The following is a 19,309-nucleotide window of genomic DNA, read 5'->3' as shown; positions in this document are numbered from 1 at the left end:
CTTAATTATAAAAATGCCACAAGGAAATAGCTTCAGAACAACAAAAATTAATGAGATCTTACGCAGATTTATATTATTTTGGCAACAACCGCGTTTTTGCAATTATTGAAGATATAGTAACATTTAATAAATAAATTGAATATCTCATAAATTATTAAATACATTTCAACCAATTTTTTTTTGCTTAATACTGGTAACATAGCGCAAATTCTCCTATAAAATAAAATAATTTATAGTACGTATTTAAAACGCAAACAATAATTTTTTGCAAATTTGATTTTTAAATTTTATGTATAATTATTTAAACACATAGGGAGTCAAATTTAATTAACTAAGTCTTAGGTGAAAAATTTATCCGTTAATTATGCAGAAAAAAATCCTAAAACCTTCATTGAAATGTAAATTACCTCATCAGTTAAAAAAGTAAATATTGTGCAAAAATTACTTCTTTTTAATTATTTAAACAATTATCCCCTTATACGGTTTGGATACTTTTTTAAAAATATCCTTTGTATTCACCTAAACTTTGATATAAAATTTGTTCCAACCTGTACGGAATTACATTTTGATTTTTTTTCATTTTATTAGACTATAATCGTTATTTTGATAAAATTTGTTATAAAAACAATGGCACTGTCATTACAAAGAATCGCCAAAATTGGCATAGTTCGCCTATACTCACACTGGCATCGTTCATTTACCCAGTGGTGGACCCAGAATTTTTTTTAGGATAAGTGAGTTTACAATTATTTTTTGGATGGGCCTAAAATTTATTTTACTTTTTCTTTGAGAGCTCTCTTTTTTTTAGATTATTTAATAATCTAAGAAAACTGGCAACTTTTAATTGAGACATTTTTTCGAATTATGGATAGATGACGCTATAATCGCATGAACGATTTATCGTGATACCATAGGTAAATTAAAAAAACGGTATAATTTTGTCGAGAAATACACTTGCAAATAAAAAACCAAAAAACGCTCTTTAATACTTTTCAAAAACCTATCGAATGATACGAAACACGACCTTCCACTCCACACCCTCGAGGTGGCGTGAGGGGTAGCTCTAAAGTCTTAAATATGAACCTCCATTTTTATTGCAGTTTTGGATTCCTCATGAAAGAATAAATAACATTTATTCGAAACATTTTTAAAATTGTTCATAGATGGCGCTAATAAATCGAATTTGTTCGATTATAGCGCCATCTATTAACAATTCTAAAAAATGTTTTGAACAAATGTTACATTTTCACGAAGAATTGTAACCTATAATAAAACATGAGGGTTCCTATTTAAGATTTTAAAGTTACCCACCACCCCATCTAAAGCGGGTGGGGTGGAGGTCCATGTTTGATGTTATTTGATAGGTTTTTTAAATATTAAAAACACGTGTTTTTTGGTTTTTCATTTGGAAATGTATTTCTCGAGACTTTTTTTTATTTAATCGCATAGACATTAGTCATTCAGCCAGTTGCAATAAGGAATATACAATCCTATCCATAAAAACAATACTGGATCTCTGATAAAGTGATATAACATTTATGATAAAAAAGGATGCAAATCTGAACTTAAATCATAAAAAATATCATGCCCGCGTACAAATCGTATAGGATCGTGCGTGTATCTGACAAGAAATCTATAATGATATTGTATATTTGTTGTGAGCCTGTAGCCAACAGAGACTGGATATTGAATTGTGCATGTATATCATTCCTCGAGATATTAGACCGTTTCTATAATTTACCTGTGGTATCACGATAAATGGTTTCTTCCGATTATAGCGCCACCTATCCAGATTTCGAAAAAATGTCTCGAATAGAAGTTGCTCACTTTTACGTAAGGAATCCAAATCTGCAATAAAAACTGGGGTTTTTTTTATTTAAGATGTGAACGTTACCCCCCACCCCACCTCTAGGGGTGGAGTGAGTGGTCGTGTTTGATGTCATTCGATAGATTCTTAAGCACGTGTTTTTCAGTTTTTTGATGTAATTTTCATTATGCGAAATACCGTTCCGCTACTTTTGGGATTTTTGGTATATAATGTTATGTAATTACCTGTTTGACTTTTCAGACTTTCAATACAAATATGTTTGATTTTTGAAAACTTTGGAATTTCAGGTTTTAACTTGTCGAGATAAACTTACGAAAAGAAATTTTCCATAATTCTATATTATTCATAGTTTTTTTTCTTTTCAGCATTTTATTTGCCGACATATGCGGGTTCACGACTTTGTCCGATCAGTGTACAGCAGAGGAACTCGTACGAATTCTCAACGAGCTATTTGCACGGTGAGTATGTAAACGAAAGATAAACTTTGAAAAACAAGGATATGTGTACATTGTTGAAATAAAATAAGGGAATATAATGGGATAAACTAAATGCGTCGTTCCAGTGGATATTGGAAAGGCTTTCCATAAAAATTTTTTCATAAAAATTTAATTAAAAATATCTAGTAAAATTTTGAAATATTTTCTGTTTCATTTAAACAGTAAAGTTTAATGACGGCCTACTTTTTTTCTAAAAGAAGTAAATATAACAGAAAATAATGTTTTAAATAAAAAATTAATATCAACATGGTTTAATGTAGCATTTTTTAGTAGGTACTAATTTACTACTTTACATAACAAAAGTTTTTCCTGTATATTTACTTTAACCTTTCAGCGCGCGCCTTCATAAATTTTATGTCACTTTGACAAAATATTGTACGCCACTGTTATTTTAAATTTAGTTGCTGCCTGACACCTTTTTATTCCTGGAATATTCCATTGGGTACTATGTGACATTTAAATTTGGTTGGTCTCAAAACATCTTCGATATAACCGACCTCAAAGTCAACTTGCATCTCGGGACAGCAATTTAGGGTCTTTTAGTAATTTTAGTATGTATATCGAATCTGTATCAAAATCAGAAAGCAAGAGTAAGAGTCGAAAGAGAACTGACAGAGGAAGTAAGTATACTTAGAGGAGTTCGACAAGGGTGCATACTTTCGCCACTCTTATTCAACGTCTACAGTGCAGTGATATTTCAAGGAGCTTTATTGGATATTGTGGAAGGTATTTTGGTCAACGGAAATAGCATTAATAATATTAGATATGCGGACGATACGGCCATATTTGAAAGTGACATAGAAGATTTACAGTACATAATACAACATGTATACAATGCATGTGAAAGGTACGGACTGCTAATGAATCTCAAGAAAACGAAATCAATCAATGATATTCTCAAAAAAACCACAAAATATAGATAACCTGATCATCAATAATACAACGACCGAAAGAGTAACAACATATAAATATTTAGGAACGTGGCTAACCGAAGATGGAGGTCAAACAAAAGAAATCAGATCTAGAATACAAATGGCAAGAAACACGTTCATAAAATTGAAGAACTTGCTTTGCAACCGTAACCTTAATCTAGAGATCCGCACAAGAATGCTACGTTGTTACGTTTTTTCTACTTTACTATACGGCATGGAAGCGTGGACAATAAAACACTTTGAAATCAAAAAATTAAACTCCTTTGGGATGTGGTGCTACAGGAGAATCCACAGAATATCGTGGACTGAAAAAGTAACTAATATAGAGGTGTTACAAAGAATGAAGAAAGAATGTCAAGTCATAAAAACTGTTAAAATTAGAAAGATTCAATATCTGGGTCATATAATGAGGGGCGAGAAGTACGTATTACTTAGGTTAATTATGCAAGGGAAGATACAAGGGAAGAGAAATCCAGGACGACGCAAAATATCCTGGCTAAGAAATTTGAGAGAGTGGTTCGTTTGCAGCTCATTAGAATTATTCAAAAGTGCGGCCAATAAAATTAAAATAGCGATGATGATTTCCAACCTCCGATAGGGGAAGGAACATGAAGAACAAGTAATTATAGCTAGGCTAGCAAGATCATTCTACAATGGAGACACTACTAAAAACGCATTAAGACTAATGTACGTATATTTTCAAGCAGAAGAACTGCAGAAGAATTAGAACTGCACATAGATTCGAAAAAAAAACTTGAAAAAAGGGCAAAAAAGTTGATTTTATTGAAAATAGGCTAAATTTTTATTACGTTAATCAAAATATTACTAAATTAGACTTCATTAAGTCAGTTCGCAATTAGTATGCAGCTAACTTTTAAAATCTAAAATATAGTGTTCACTCTTACTTATTTTAATCACTAACCAGACATTAGAATTAAGCATTGTTATTGTTTCACTGTAGTTTTTGTTATTGTATATAAGTTAATGTAGATTTATAAATAAACTTTATTCCATTATATTGTTATAGTTTCATTATTTAATCATTTAAAATTGTCGCTCATGCTGTGGGAATTGGGTTCCATTTTGAATACAATAAAGTCAAATAAAAACTATATACTTTCACAAAAATATTATCTAAGTACCTAGGTAGCGTGGGGCAGTTCGTAGTCGCTTTTAATCCTGCTATAAAACTGAAATCATTAAAATCTAGGTAGCGTGGGGGAGTTCGTAGTCTCCCATATTCCTGTATATTATATTATATCAGCGTACCTACTTAAGTTGGACATATTATGAAAAACTTATTCTGGATATATTATGGGAATATTACTACTTAGAAAAGTTATTCTACAACCCATTTGGAGTTATGAAATTGAGCTATTGGGACCAGCAGCTGTATCCAATATGGACATTCTTGAAAGATTCTAATCGACAGGCCTCCAAATGATGATAACTGATGCTCCATGGCACATTTTTATATACCAATTTTCGACAATTTGTTTTGCCCTAATGTGTGGGAAAATAGATTTAATTTAATATTTTTTACATTTTGAAGGTTAATTTTAAGTTAGGAATGCTATTTAAGATATAGACTATATTATCTGAAGGATATCTTATGTACGATATTTACATTTACCTATACAAAACTTCTGAATTAGAGTTATTAGGCATAGAATTGTAAGCTAGAGATTTATTCTTTTGTTAGAATTTTGACTGAATAAGTAGGTTGGAAAGATAGTGAAGATTGTAAAATAGAGTTAAGGAATTTGGACTATTGACTATAAACTGGACTGAGTCTTATAGAACTATTGACCCAGTAAATAGATGGTCAGTTTTAAATTTACCCCTAGCCCCCTTTTTAATGTCTTTCGATGTCAGTAACTTGTTTACAATTAATTGTTCTTCGAGATGGAATCATTCCTATAGTGGAAAATTTACTCATTAAAAATAATGTTTAGGTTGTCACAATATTTGTTTTCTTTTAATTATGTTATTTGCAGATAGGCACAAGGTCTGACTATGGGTTATCCCTTATCACCCTTCCTAACACATTTGAACAGCATATTTCAGAAAAGGACCCTAGTCGGTTTTTTGTTATTTTTTGTTAAGAATGGATTCATTCACTCGATAATAGAGAAATCGTATGACGTACTTTTAATTTACTACAGAAAAGGACCCAAGTCAGTGACTGTGGAGTAATTAAAATATAAGTGTTCATAGTAAACTTATAGCAATGTTTATTTTTATGCCATTTATTCATTTAATGGCATTTATTCTTACAATGATGGCTTTTCTTTTTATCCCTATTGTTCGAATTTCATTACCTTAATTTTATCCCCCCATTTTCAATAATTTATCAATTGCGTCATTCTTCATCTAAAATTTTTATAAATATTTAAAATAGTGATTAAGTAAAGAGTGAAGGTCCGGAGCGCCGATATGGCGTTTATTCGTCCAATGATGGCTTTTAGTTTCATCCCTATTGGTTCGAATTTCATTACCTTAATTTAATCCCCTTATTTTCAACCCTATATACAGTTGCGTCATTCTTGATCTTAAAATTGTTCTGTACAAAAAACTATTTTTAAATAATTACTATGCCGTTTATTCCTACAGAGATGGTTTTATTTTCATCTATATTGGTTCGAATTTCATTATCATAATTTAGTCCCCCCATTTTCAAACCCTATTTACAGTTGCGTCATTTTACAGTTGCGTCATTATTAATTTGAAATAAGGTCTAAAATGTTGCGCATTTCAATAAGGACGCAGCTACCCTGTAGTGGCTCAGCATATAGTTAGAGTTCTGTCACTTTGGTATCATCTGTACACAGCATTTTAGAAGTTAATTATTATGCTATAAATAGGAATTGACAAAATTTGCAGTTACATCATTATTATTCCGGACCGACGATATGAAGCAATAAAACCGCGTTAACGTTGTAGTTTCTTTTAGCTCTCTTATTTTGAATATAATCAATAGCCTACCTGTCAAGATTGATAAATCCAGTTTTGCTAATCATTTACACGAATTATGATCTGTAACATACCTACTCCAGGGAAATAATCAAGAAATAGACCCTGTTCGGACACTGAAATATCCAGGTGGCTGACTACTTTTTTAGTTATTGTAGGAAGTAATGTGTATTGTCCATCTAGGAAGAAAACCTACCTGTTTCCTGCCTAGACCTAGTTTCGCGTCCGTTTTTAATTATTAACAGTTTAGTGCAAAAAACGCGATTTTTTCGATTTTTTGCACCTCACTAAAAAGCTAAAAACATTGAAAAACCTTCAAAATGCCGATTTTTTTTATTTATTTATGCCTCAACCTCAAAGGGTCATTGGCGCAGTACAATTAAAAGGTTTACAATTTATTTAGTACATTTATAGAATACAAGTATGATGTCAAATTCTTCATATCAGTCCCATCACTAAATATTGCTTTTAAGCTGTCTTGTAGTTTATATTGAAGTCTCTCCATACAATAGAGAGGACACTCCAGTAAAATGTGGCGAACACTGAGCACAAAATATCACACACGTACCACTGTGGTTTTACTTCACTCTCCAGCAGATGTTTATGGGTGATGGCGGTGTGGCCTATTCTCAGACGAGAGAGAATGGTTTGATGTAATAGCTTATTTGGGGTTGATTTCCAAGGTAGTATCGAGTGTTTTACTACTCGCAGTTTGGATGTTGATCAATTCCAATTCGTCTGCCAAGCATTGATTACTAAGTTATTGATTACAGGTTTTACATCTTGATATGGAATGTTTCTGATTTCTAGACCTTCTGTGCTTAATACTGCTAGTTTTGCCAAGGAATCTACTTCTTCATTACCAGCAATTCCGATATGTGATGGAATCCATACAAAGCTGACATTGATATTCATAGTTTGCAATTGGTGTAATGCTGATTTAATAAGTAGTAGACTTGGACGACGAGGATATAGGTCATTTAAGGCAGTTACAGAACTTAGGGATTCCGTAATAATGACAGGATTTTTTATATTATTTTCTAACACCAAATTTATTGCGTTGAGGATAGCGGTTAACTCAGCTGTGTACATTGAATATAAATGCTGCTCCCACTCCCTCCATGGTTTTAGAGGTATACGTATATATAAGATTATGATTACTGTAGGTCTTGGGTTCTTGGAGGGCATATTGATATAATACTTTGGGATGGTTATCTGTTTTTTTATGTATGGAGAGTTTGGTATTTATAGTTGGGATAAAAATAGTCCAGGGAGGAACCGTGTTGACAGTTGGTAAAAAATACGTATCTGGAAATTTGAATTCGAGTTCATTGAGGTATCTCTTGACCCTTTCATAAAAAGGAGGGTCAAGCCTAGAATGTCTTGTAAAGATATTCCTAAAACGGTCTGAATTTTCGTACTGGTTTATAGGATTTGCCTGTATTGATGCCGCATATGTTAGGGAAAGTTGTTTTCTTCGAAATTCCAGGGGGACTTCTCCAGCTTCACAATGTAAACTTTCCGTTGGGCTAGTATAAAAGACACCTAGTATGGTTCGCAAATCACTATTTTGTAATCGATCGAGTTGTTTTATCAAATATGGTTTTGCTGAATCGTAAATAATACTAGCGTAATCGAGTTTGGACCTGATCAATAACTTGTACATAAGAGTCAGTGTTTTACTATCTGCTCTCCACTTGTTGTGCGCAACCGTTTTTATAATGTTAAGTGCAGATGGACAAGTACTTTTTAGGTCATGAATGTGGTGATTCCACGATAAGATGTTGTCAAATGTCATGCTTAGACACTTAATTTTCTCAACGTATTTAATTTCTTTGTTAAACAGTTTTAATTCTGGAGTGATATAACTTCGCTTTTTTGAAAATATCATTGCCTTTGATTTTGTGGTTAATAATTGAAACCCAGTAGAATTTGTCCAGGATTCGAGTTTCCATAACACTTTGTGTAGATGGGCTCCGAGAGTTTTGTCATTCATTTATTACATTAACAGATATGATTAAATCATCAGCAAATAGTCTAGCTTTTACTGGTGAGTCACAAGTGGAGATAATATTATTTATTGCAACAAGAAATCAGGAGACGCTTAAATCATATCGTTGGAGAATTCCATTTTTTTCAATTTTTGTATTAGATAAAGTTCCGTTAACTCGTACATTAAAAGTTCGATGAGATAAGAAATTTTTTATGAATTGTGTTATTTAACGATTTATTCCCCTTTGACTAAGTGTTTGAAGAATACCTTGTCGCCATACATCGTATGCTCTAGTTATGTAAAAAACTACTGCGATACATTTTTGTTCACATGCCGTTGCTTCATGAATCTCATTCTCTAAACTAATAAGATTATCCAATATTGAACGATTTTTCCGGAATCCACTTTGTTCCAGGGCAAGTAATTTTTTATTTTCTAGAAACGACATTAATCTGTTAGATATGATTTTCTCGAGGACTTTACACATTACACAAGTTTGAGAAATAGGTCTGTATGAATTTGACGAATATTTTGGTTGATTTTGTTTGTAAATAAGAATGATGATAGACGAACTCCAGATTTTTGGGAATTTGCCATGTCTCCATGTATTATTATAGATATCAAGCAATTGTCTCTTGGCAGATGACGAGAGCTTTTGAAGAAATATTGCAGGGATGTTATCGCAGGACCGGGAGAAGAGTTCGATTTCTCATTAGGAAGTCAAAATGCCGATTTTTGTATGTTAAAAAGTTAATATGTTGCTTCGTAAACTGCAACATAATTGGAAATGTTATTTGTTAATAACTTTTACTAATAGCCTGATCAAAGAACAATCTGACCCAAAAAAAAATTAAGGAAGGATGAAAATTTGGGAATAGGTAGTTGAAATTGTCTATTATTATATAAGAAAAGCTTACAATTCTACAGCCTCTCCATTTTACAAAAATGGAGGGAAATACCCCCTCTCGAAGATGAAAAAAATACATTCAAAATAAGACCGGAATTGGATAAAATGACTAATTATAAACAACTTTTCTTTTATAGAGTTTTTCACTAAGTCAATACTTTTCTAGTTACTTGCGAGTGAATATGTTCATGTTTAACAAAATAAAACATGTTTTTGGACGGTTTTTCGGAGATAACTCAAACAGTAAGTATTTTAGCGAAAAAAATATTCTTAGTAAAAATATAGCTTATAAAAAATTGAAGAAAATGGTGTACGCGTAAGGTCTGTAGACCAAGTAGAAGCAGAGTTGCAGCTACTGAAAAGTGGGTTCTTCTTCGTCAAATTCCAAATGGAATATTTTAATGTGAAATAACCCAAAAACTGAGCACTTTTAGGGGAAAATTCATTTTAACTTTTTTAAAGGGTCAAGAGGTTTATTTTTGTTTTAATAAAAATTGTAATATCAAAAGTAAATGAATTACGCTCAAAATATTCTTGGTCCCTTTTTTTGGTAAAAAATCGCGAAAATCACCCCCTAATTAGCATCATATATACGTTTTAACATTACCACTTCCTAAGTTACTTTGTCTATGTATTATTTATATTTATGATCTGTAAGTTTCGTCGGGTCAAAGTGCTTCGTTTTGAAAAAGGTGTAGTTAAAATGGCTTGAACGAGTAACTAACCACGAGTTTAGGGAAATTTTGAACAGCCATAGCATAAACAATTTTTATCTAACAGGAAAACACAAATCAAAAATATTCAGAAAAGTAAAACGCACATTTAATTGCTCTTTGAGATTTTTGGTATTCTTATTGTTTTAAGTTAATTCCATAAACAGTTACAATTTTTTTCAAAATAGAAAAAGATGTTTAATTTTAAACCCAATTTTTTTAAAACTGAGCACTTTGAACCAATGAAACTTATAGATAATATAAACAATACTTAAGAAAAGTAACTTGTAAATTGCCATTTTTTTAACAAAAAAAAGGGACCAACAATATTTTGAGCGTAACACACTTACTTTTAATATTAGAAGTTTTTTAAAAAATAAAAATAAACCTTTTTTTAAACACTTTAAAAAAGTTGTAATGAATTTTCCCCGAAAAGTGCCCTGTTTTTTGGTTATTTCACATTGAAATATTCGATTAGGAATTTGACGAAGAAGAAACTACATTTCATTAGCTGCAACTATGCTTCTACTGGGTTTGCAGACCTAACGCATACACCATTTTTTTAAATTTTTTATAAGCTATATTTTTACTGAGAATATTTTTTTCGCTAAAATACTTACTTTTTGAGTTATCTCTGAAAAACCGTCAAAAAACATTTATTTATTTTGGTTAAAAATGAACACATTCACACGCAAATAACTCGAAAAGTATTGACTTAGTAAAAAAACTCTATAGAACAAAACTTGCTTAGAATTAGTCATTTTTTCCAACTCCTGGCCTATTTTGAACGTATATTTTTTCACCCCCAAGAAAAAATTATTCACTCCGTATTTTCCAATTTTTGTAAAATGAAGGGGATGTAGAATTGTAAACTTTTTCTTATATAATAATAGACAATTTCAACTATCTATTGCCAAATTTTCATCCTTCCTTTATTTTTTTGGAGGTTTACGTAAAATTTTTCCGTTCCCTGATCGGGCTATAAAACTAACGTAGAACATTAGCGTTTCACCCAAAGTTGGATATTGGGGTACTTAGCAAACCCGCAAAATTTGAGACCGGTCCATTAATTAGTTTAAAAGTTATTATATTTGTTACTAACAAAATGTATTAAAAAAAAATAAAAAAATTATCTAATATAGTCAAAAATCCTAATGCCAAATTTTTGAAATTTTGTAGTTTATAAACATTTACAATAAATAAAACTAAGTTTTCAATCTAATAGCACATAAAAAAACACCCAAAAATGTTATTCTACATCCTACCAGACTGAAAACAATAGGAACTTTCTCTAGTAACACCTCCGAGGCTTCTACAATTTGCAAGCCATAATGGATGCTGAGACTAAGGAAGATGAGAGAATTTTGCTCAGCACGGTAAAGTTCCAACAAGAATGGTCCCCTTCGTACTCCAATCGAAGTAAACCTGTAAATCAAAAATGAATAAACATTTTCATTTTCGTTGCAACACGGAACTACAGCCGCATCATTATTCCAGTTCAATCAGAGAGTGCAGCAAGCACCTCTACCGGTTTCGAAACTTATTAGTCTCTCATCAGGAGGCACATATGCTGCTCTCTTTGACCCAACTAAGACAAACCCCGGCGTGCAGTCACGGATTGCAACGAACAAAATGGCAGGGATGCCCTAGCGGCAACTGGTATCAAAAAACTAAGTTTTGAATCTAATAGCACATAAAACAACACCCAAAATATGTAGAATAACATTTTTGGGAGTTGTTTTATGTGCTATTAGATTGAAAACATTGTTTTTTGATAGCAGTTACCGCTAGGGCATCCCTACCATTTCGTTCGTTGCAATCCGTAACTGCACGCCGGGGTTTGTCCTAGTTGGGTCAGCGAGAGCAGCATATGTGCCTCCTGATCTAATAAGTTTCGAAACCGGTAGAGGTGCTTGCTGCACTCTCTGAGTGAACTGGTGTAATGATGCGGCTGTAGTTTCGTGTTGCAACGAAATTGAAAATGTTTATTCATTTTTGATTTACATGTTTCCTCCGTGTTGTTCTGAAACTATTTCCTTGTGGCATTTTTATAATAAACTATTTTTAATGGGAAATAAGCCACAATATTACCATTAAAAATTAGTTTATCATTAGTTTATTATGTTTACTCCGATTGGAGTAAGAAGGGAACCATTCTCGTTGGAACTTTACCGCGCTGAGCAGATGGGACGTGTATTATAAATTGTAAATTCCCTCATCTTCCTTAGTCTCAGCATCCTTTATGGCTTGCAAATTGTAGAAGCTTCGGAGGTGCTATTAGATTGGAAACTTAGTTTTTTTTATTGTAAATGTTTAAAAACTACAAAATTTCAAAAATTTGGCATTAGGATTTTTGACTATATTAGATAATTTTTTATATTTTCTTAATATATTTTGTTAGTTTCACCTCTCTACTTTCATTTAGCATACGCAGAATTGCCCTATCTTCATTATTTTCTGTATTATGTTATTGCAAAATAAAGGTCTCAGTTTTAAAGGTCATGTTTATTCATTTTTGATTTACAATAACTATATGTTTTCAGAAGAAAAAATTATTTTACATATTATGTAACGATCGGTACAAAAACACTTCTAAGCCCAAAATTAAACTTTATTTAAATTAAGAATGAACAATGTTTGGGAGATTTCTTGACTTTTATGCAAGCCCTTTTTATCGATTATAAATCAGAGATAAGATACTGAATTGGCGAAAAACGTACATTTTTATTTCTTCACTGTAGGACCACATTATTGTAAGATCGCTAAAACTTTACACAAATTCTTAGTGTGTCCTTCCCTATTCCTTCCTGTAATTAGAATATCATCTAAAAGAATAGATATGCTCGTCATATTGACAAATATTTGTTCCATAATACGCTGAAACTGGGATGGACTGGATACAACTCCGTATGGTAAACGATTAAATGCAAATAATCCCTTATGAGTACTAACAACCGTGTATTTCCGAAAATCTGGATAAATCATAAATTGCTGATAAGCTTGACTCAGGTCAATTTTAGAAAACTCTTGACCACCCTGTAACTTAGCAAATAAATCATCGATCCGTGGTAACGGATTCTTGTCCGCCTCGATAAAAGGATTGATAGTTATTTTGAAATCACCACAAATCCTAACACCTCCATCATTTTTTAAAATCGGTACAATGGGCGTTCCCCATTCTGAAAATTTTACTGCAGAGATAATGCCCTTCTGGACCATTCTATCTAATTTCATCTCTACCTTGCTCCTTAGTGAAAAAGGAACCACTCTGGGTTTAAAAAATTTAGGTTTGGCATCTGATTTAATATTACCTAAATTTTAACTGATATTTATCAAATGTGCCCAATTTGTCAGAAACTACAGTGGGAAAATATTTTATTAACCATCCCATTATTTCATTATTTTTATCTGCTTCAATAAAATTTAGTTCTCTGAAACTCATGTTATAATATCTAATAAAATTTCTACCTAGTAAGGCTGGAATTTCTCGGTGCATAACATAAAAATTTAAATTATTTGTTTGTTTTGAAACAGTTGCTGGTAAGTTAATTTTGCTTTTAGGATAAACCTTGCCTAGAAAAATTAGCTAACGAAACATTAACTTAAGATGATGGTTGTGTATTAAAATATTTGTTATATATACTAAATGGTAGGACAGAACCCGCGGCGCCCGAATCTTATTCAAATTTAAACATTTTACCTTTAATATTAATATCATCATCATCATTCTCTTTGCCTTATCCCTATGCGGGGTCGGCTTCCCTAATTGCATTTCTCCACACAATTCTATCTTGGGTCATATCAATGTTAATCCCATTTACCAACATGTCCTGCCTTTTCGCCTCCTCCCAGGTCTTTATGGGTCTTCCTCTCCTACTCCTTCCAGGAATCTGCGCTTCAGCTATTCTTCGTATTGGGTGATTAACGTCTCGACATTGAACATGACCAAACCATCTTAACCTATGCTCTCTCATTTTGGCATTAATTGGTGCCACACCTAGACTTCCCCTAATATACTCATTTCTAATTTTATCCTTCTTTGTCACTCCACTCATCCATCTAAGCATTCTCATTTCCGCCACATGCATTCGTTGTTCCTCTTTCTTTTTCACTGCCCAACATTCAGTTCCGTACATCATAGCCGGTCTTACGGCTGTTTTGTAGAATTTTCCCTTCAGCTTCATTGGAATTTTTCTGTCACACAACACACCACTCGCTTCTTTCCACTTCATCCATCCAGCCCTAATTTTACTGCATGCATCTCCATCTATTTCTCCATTACTCTGTAATACCGATCCTAGGTACTTAAAACTATTGCTTTTCACAATCATTTCACCATCCAAAGATACCATTTTATTTGTAGTAACTCCACCTTTAAATGAACATCCCAAATACTCTGTTTTTGTCCTACTAAGTTTTAAACCTTTTTCCTCCAGAGCCTGCCGCCACTGTTCTAGTTTTTGTTCTAAGTCTCTTTACATTAAGCACCATGGAATGTTACCCTGTAGTTTCGCTGTTATCTGGTCCAAAACTAATGAGAATAAATACGGACTAAGCACAGAGCCTTGGTGCAATCCTACTTTCACATGGAATTTATCAGTCTCTCCCACACCTGTCCTAACACTAGTCGTTACTCCCTCATACATATCTCTCACAATCTTTACATATTCACGAGGGACTCCTTACTTATTGAGTTCCCACCACAGAATCTCTCAAGGAACTCTATCATATGCTTTCTCAAGATCAATGAATACTATAGCGTTTGTTTCTTTACTTCTGTATTTTTCCATCAACGGCCTTATAATGAAAATTGCATCTGTTGTTGATTAAGCCAAATTGATTCTCGGATATTTCGGTCTCTTCACGTATCCGTGTATCAATTACTCTTTCCCATATTTTCATGGTGTGGCTAAGCAGTTGTATAACCCTGTAGTTTGTACATTGTTGTATATCTTCATTGTTTTTGTGCACAGGTACCAGTATACTGCTTCTCCAGTCGTCTGACTTCCATAATTCTATTAAATAGACCTGCTAGCCACCTTGTTCCTGTCTCTCCCAATGCTCTCCATACTTCCCCAGGAATATCATCTGGTCCTACCGCTTTTCCTTTCTTTATTTTTTGAAGCGCTTGAGCTACTTCCTCGTTGGTTATTTTGGTGACCATTGCTGCTACTGTCTCCGTTGACTCTACAGGCTGTCTGTCAAATTCTTCATTTAATAAGCTGTCAAAGTACTTTCTCCATCTCTTTTTGACTTCCCTTTCGTGAACTAGTATTTTATTATTTTCATCTCGGATACATCTAAACTGATTAAAATATTTTGCTTTCCTTGCTCTCTGTTTGGCTATTTTATATATCTTCGTTTCGCCTTCCCTGGTATCAAGTTGATCATATAGGTTTGAATACGCTTCTGCTTTGGCTTTTGCTACTGCTACTTTCGCTTCCTTTTTCGCCACCATATAGTTTTGAAGATCTGTATCGGATCTGGTTTCTTGCCACTTTTTATATAATTTTCTCTTCTCTTTTATTTTTCCTTGTACTTCGTTTGACCACCACCAAGTCTCTTTATCCTCAAACTTTTTTCCTGACGTTTTCCCAAGTATTTCAATAGCAGTCTCTCTAATACTACTGGCCATTTTTCTCCAAATTGTATTAGGGCTTCCTTTCATGTTCCAACATATTTCTTCTACTATTCTTCTCCTGAATAGACCTTCTTTCTCATCTTTCAGCAGCCACCATTTGATTTTTTGTGGTCCTCTCCGATATTTTTGTTTAGTTTCGCTTTTTACTTCGATGTCCAGAACAAGCAGCTTATGTTGTTGGCTTACTGTCTCACTCACTATTACCTTGCAGTCCTTGCATTCACGTATGTCTTCTTTCCTTATCATGAAGTAGTCTATTTGGGATTGATGTTGTCCACTTTTGTAGGTAATAAGTTGAGTTTCTCTCTTTTTAAAGAATGTGTTAACAATCGCCATATCCAATGCTGTTGCTAATTCAAGCATGTCATCTCCAGCTTCATTTCTAGTTCCAAAGCCTAATCCCCCATGTATTGTTTCATATCCTGTCTTGGTTTGGCCCACATGTGCATTGAAATCACCTCCTATTATAACTTTCTCCTCTGCTGGAATATCACTCAGTACGTCTCCTAATTGATCATAGAAAGCTCTTCTTTCATTCTCACCCAGACCTGTTTGGGGAGCATACACACAAACAACATTCAATACCTCTTTATCAATTACGAATTTCACTGACATCATTCTATCACTCGTTCTTACAACTTCTACTACGTTACCTTTCATTTCACTATCAGCAATTATACCAACTCCATTTCTAGTGTTACTACTCCCTACATACCACAATTTGTATCCTTCACCTAGTTCTTTCGCCCTTTGTCCTTTCCACCTAGTTTCTTGAATACAAGCAATTTGAACTCTTCTTCGTTTGAGCGCATCCACTAATTCCAGACTCTTACCTGTAAGACTACCAAGATTCCAAGACCCTATCCTGATTTTTCTAACCTGCAATGGTGTTCCCCCTGAGATAGTCCTCACCCGGAGATCCGAACGGAGGCTCATTTTACTTCCGGAACATTTTACCTCAGGAGATGCCATCATTTCAGTATAAGTTTTTACTGCGTTTGGAGAAGGTCTTTTCATTATTATGGCCTGAAAAGATTTTTGGATATTTGATGCCTGAATGCCTTTTCTATCAGCACCATACCCTGCCCTGCACGTTTAGCCAATACACCACCAATGCAACCAAAGTGCAGTATTACCCCACACCCGCCTGCATTTTTCTGTATAGGCCAGGATCCCTACTGTAAGGACTGCCCTATAAGCCAATGTATTGTTGCCCGTATCCCGCCGCTAGGAGGCACGTACTTTGGTTATTTCGGGATACAACTACGGGTTATTTCGGGTCCATTCTCTTTAAGGTGGTATGACACAATGTTAAAATTTATATAATTTTTAGTACAGTTACCGTCATTAATTCAAAACAAATTTTCAACTTTTGGGTATGTACGTGAACTGTAAACTTTCTAGTTTAATAGTATCTAGTTAAAATTTCCAAAGAAAGCAGTAATTTTTTTATAACTGTACTTAAAGGAACCCATGTTATAACTTACATTGTATCCTGCCCTAAAAATTGGATTTATGTAATAATTTTTGAACTTCGGTACAAAATAACTACCATAAATGATTAACTATGCAATAAGCTTTATTTTAAGCAAACGTTCATTATTCATAATGCCATAATTTTTAAATTAACTGTACCTAAAGATAAAAATTATAGTTTAAAGCTGCAATCTAGGGATTTTGTTGATATAACCGTAACAAGTTGGCATTGTTCTAGTGATTAATTAGTTCGGCTACCACTTAATAGATGAGAAACTGAGTTCACGTGTCATTTAGTAGATGGCAGCAGTGATGTATTAAATGGCGACAGATGCGCGTTTGCCGGATGTTAAAACAATCTGAAAAATATTGAATACGAGTTTTGCAACCATGGAAATACGAATCACGTAGTTTTGTTTGGAAAAGTGGCCCCTCCCCCTTCCAGTAAACATTTTGGACTTTATTTGAGTTTTAATCATAATTGTAACTTGTAACCCCTCTGTGTCTCAGTGGTAAAAACGCCTACCTTTGGACTTAAAGGTCGTGAGTTTGAATCTCACTTTGGTGGAGAATTTTTCATGTATTACAAATTAATAAATGAAAATAGTTTCTCTCCTTGTGGGATCGGTACTCACCGGAGGAACCGCAGACGTTCGGATACAATTAGCATTTCTTTGCAAAAACAATGACGTCGACATTGCTAAGTAACAAGGCATTTACCCAACACACACACTACACTCATATGTATACCTTGGAGCAGTCGTCAACTCGAAATGGGATCAAACAACCGAAATACGATCTAGAATTAAAAAGGCCAGAGCAACATTTAACAACATGAGAAATATATTCACCAAATTTGACATATTATATCTATCTCACTAAAAATACGACTGCTAAAATGATATATTTCCGGTCTTGCTGTATGGAGCAGAGGCCTGGACATTAACGGAAACATTAATGAAAAAGCTAGAGGAATTCGAAATGTGGGTGTACTGACCTATCCTCAAAATATCCTGCACGACTTACACTACCAACATAGAGGTATTGCGCCGAGGGGAAAACAAAAATAAGAAATCTCTTTCACAATTAAGAAACGGAAACCTGAATACCTCGATCATATTATGAGACATGATAAATATCGTATACTGCAACTGACAACACAGAGTAAAATATAGAGCAAACGCGGACCCAGAAGAAGAAGACACTCATGGCTTCAAAACTTACGCCAATAGTTTGGACTAACGTGCCAATGTCCTCAGAGGACGAGGCACCTGAAGAATAAGAAGAATAATTTAAAATGAGATATTCTTCTTCTTCTCACGGTGCTTATCCGTTCCGGATGTTGGCGATCAGCATAGCTATCTTAACTTTGCTTGCTGCTATTCGGAATAGTCTGTTTGTCGATGTATTAAACCAGTTTCTCAGATTATGAAGCCAAGATATTCTTCTTCTCCCTGGTCCTCTTTTCCCAAATACCTTGGCCATAACATGGCCAAGATATTCTACTTTGCGCTCTTTGATAATAATGTGTCATAATAATCTCGCATTCCTTGCCCATTACCCATTCGACGTTAGACCTCAACATTAGTCACACGACCCATCCACGAAATTCTTAAAATGCGACTGTAATACCACATCTCGAATGCCTTGAGTTTTCTTAAAGAAGGTTCGAAAAGGGTCCAGGCTTTTACTCCGTATAATAATCTAGAAAATACATAGGATCTGATAATAGAAATTTTGCTACAAAGTGGTAAATCGTGACTTCTGAAACGAGACTTCATCATTATGAACGCTGATCTCGCATTTTGTATGCGTTGTTTTATTTCACTAGAGTGGTCCCATTGAATGTTTATGTTGGTACCAAGGTATGTGTAGCTGTCCACTCTGTCAATTGGTTGTTGGTTAACCAAAAGCCGTGTATGTAATATATTTCGCTCTTACTGACTACCATTACTTTCTTTTTTTCGTATCGAAATTACGTCCATGTTCACTACTGATATCTTATATGCGCGACATTATTCTTTGCAAATCATCTAGGCTATCTGCAAAAACTAGTTCGTCGTCGGCATATCTAATGTTAGTCAGATCTATCATCTAATCCCGTTTCCTCCAAGATAGTTATGAGTTTATGAGTATGAGCTTATCATATCTTACTCTATCAAATGCCTTTTTGTAGTCGATAAAACAAATGTATAGGTACGTCACAGTTGACATATCTCCACCTCTGCATAAGCACTTGGACGGTCAATAGAGCCTCTCGGGTGCCTAAGGGCAAGGCATTGCGGAATCCAATCTTTGTCCATGATACTTGTTCTTCGCAATTTTTGTATATTGTGCTGTTAGGCTATT

At 33.8% G+C, this 19,309-nt stretch overlaps 1 protein-coding gene across 10 annotated transcripts in view; it reads left to right on the top strand.

Moving 5' to 3' along the window:
- LOC114330194 (adenylate cyclase type 5) overlaps window positions 1-19,309 on the top strand; it is a 1,795,244-nt gene that overhangs the window by 1,391,970 nt on the left and 383,965 nt on the right. For all 10 annotated transcript variants that reach the window (XM_050641848.1, XM_050641851.1, XM_050641852.1 and 7 more), the window contains one exon: window positions 2,194-2,286. In XM_050641848.1, coding sequence (XP_050497805.1) covers window positions 2,194-2,286 — 93 coding nt within the window. The remainder of the gene's footprint in view (window positions 1-2,193; window positions 2,287-19,309) is intronic.

This window comes from Diabrotica virgifera, chromosome 1 (assembly GCF_917563875.1).
Source record: "Diabrotica virgifera virgifera chromosome 1, PGI_DIABVI_V3a".
Taxonomy (NCBI): Eukaryota; Metazoa; Arthropoda; class Insecta; order Coleoptera; family Chrysomelidae; genus Diabrotica; species Diabrotica virgifera.
Note: the sequence above shows the minus strand (reverse complement) of the source record. Positions and strands in the feature narration are given on the sequence as shown.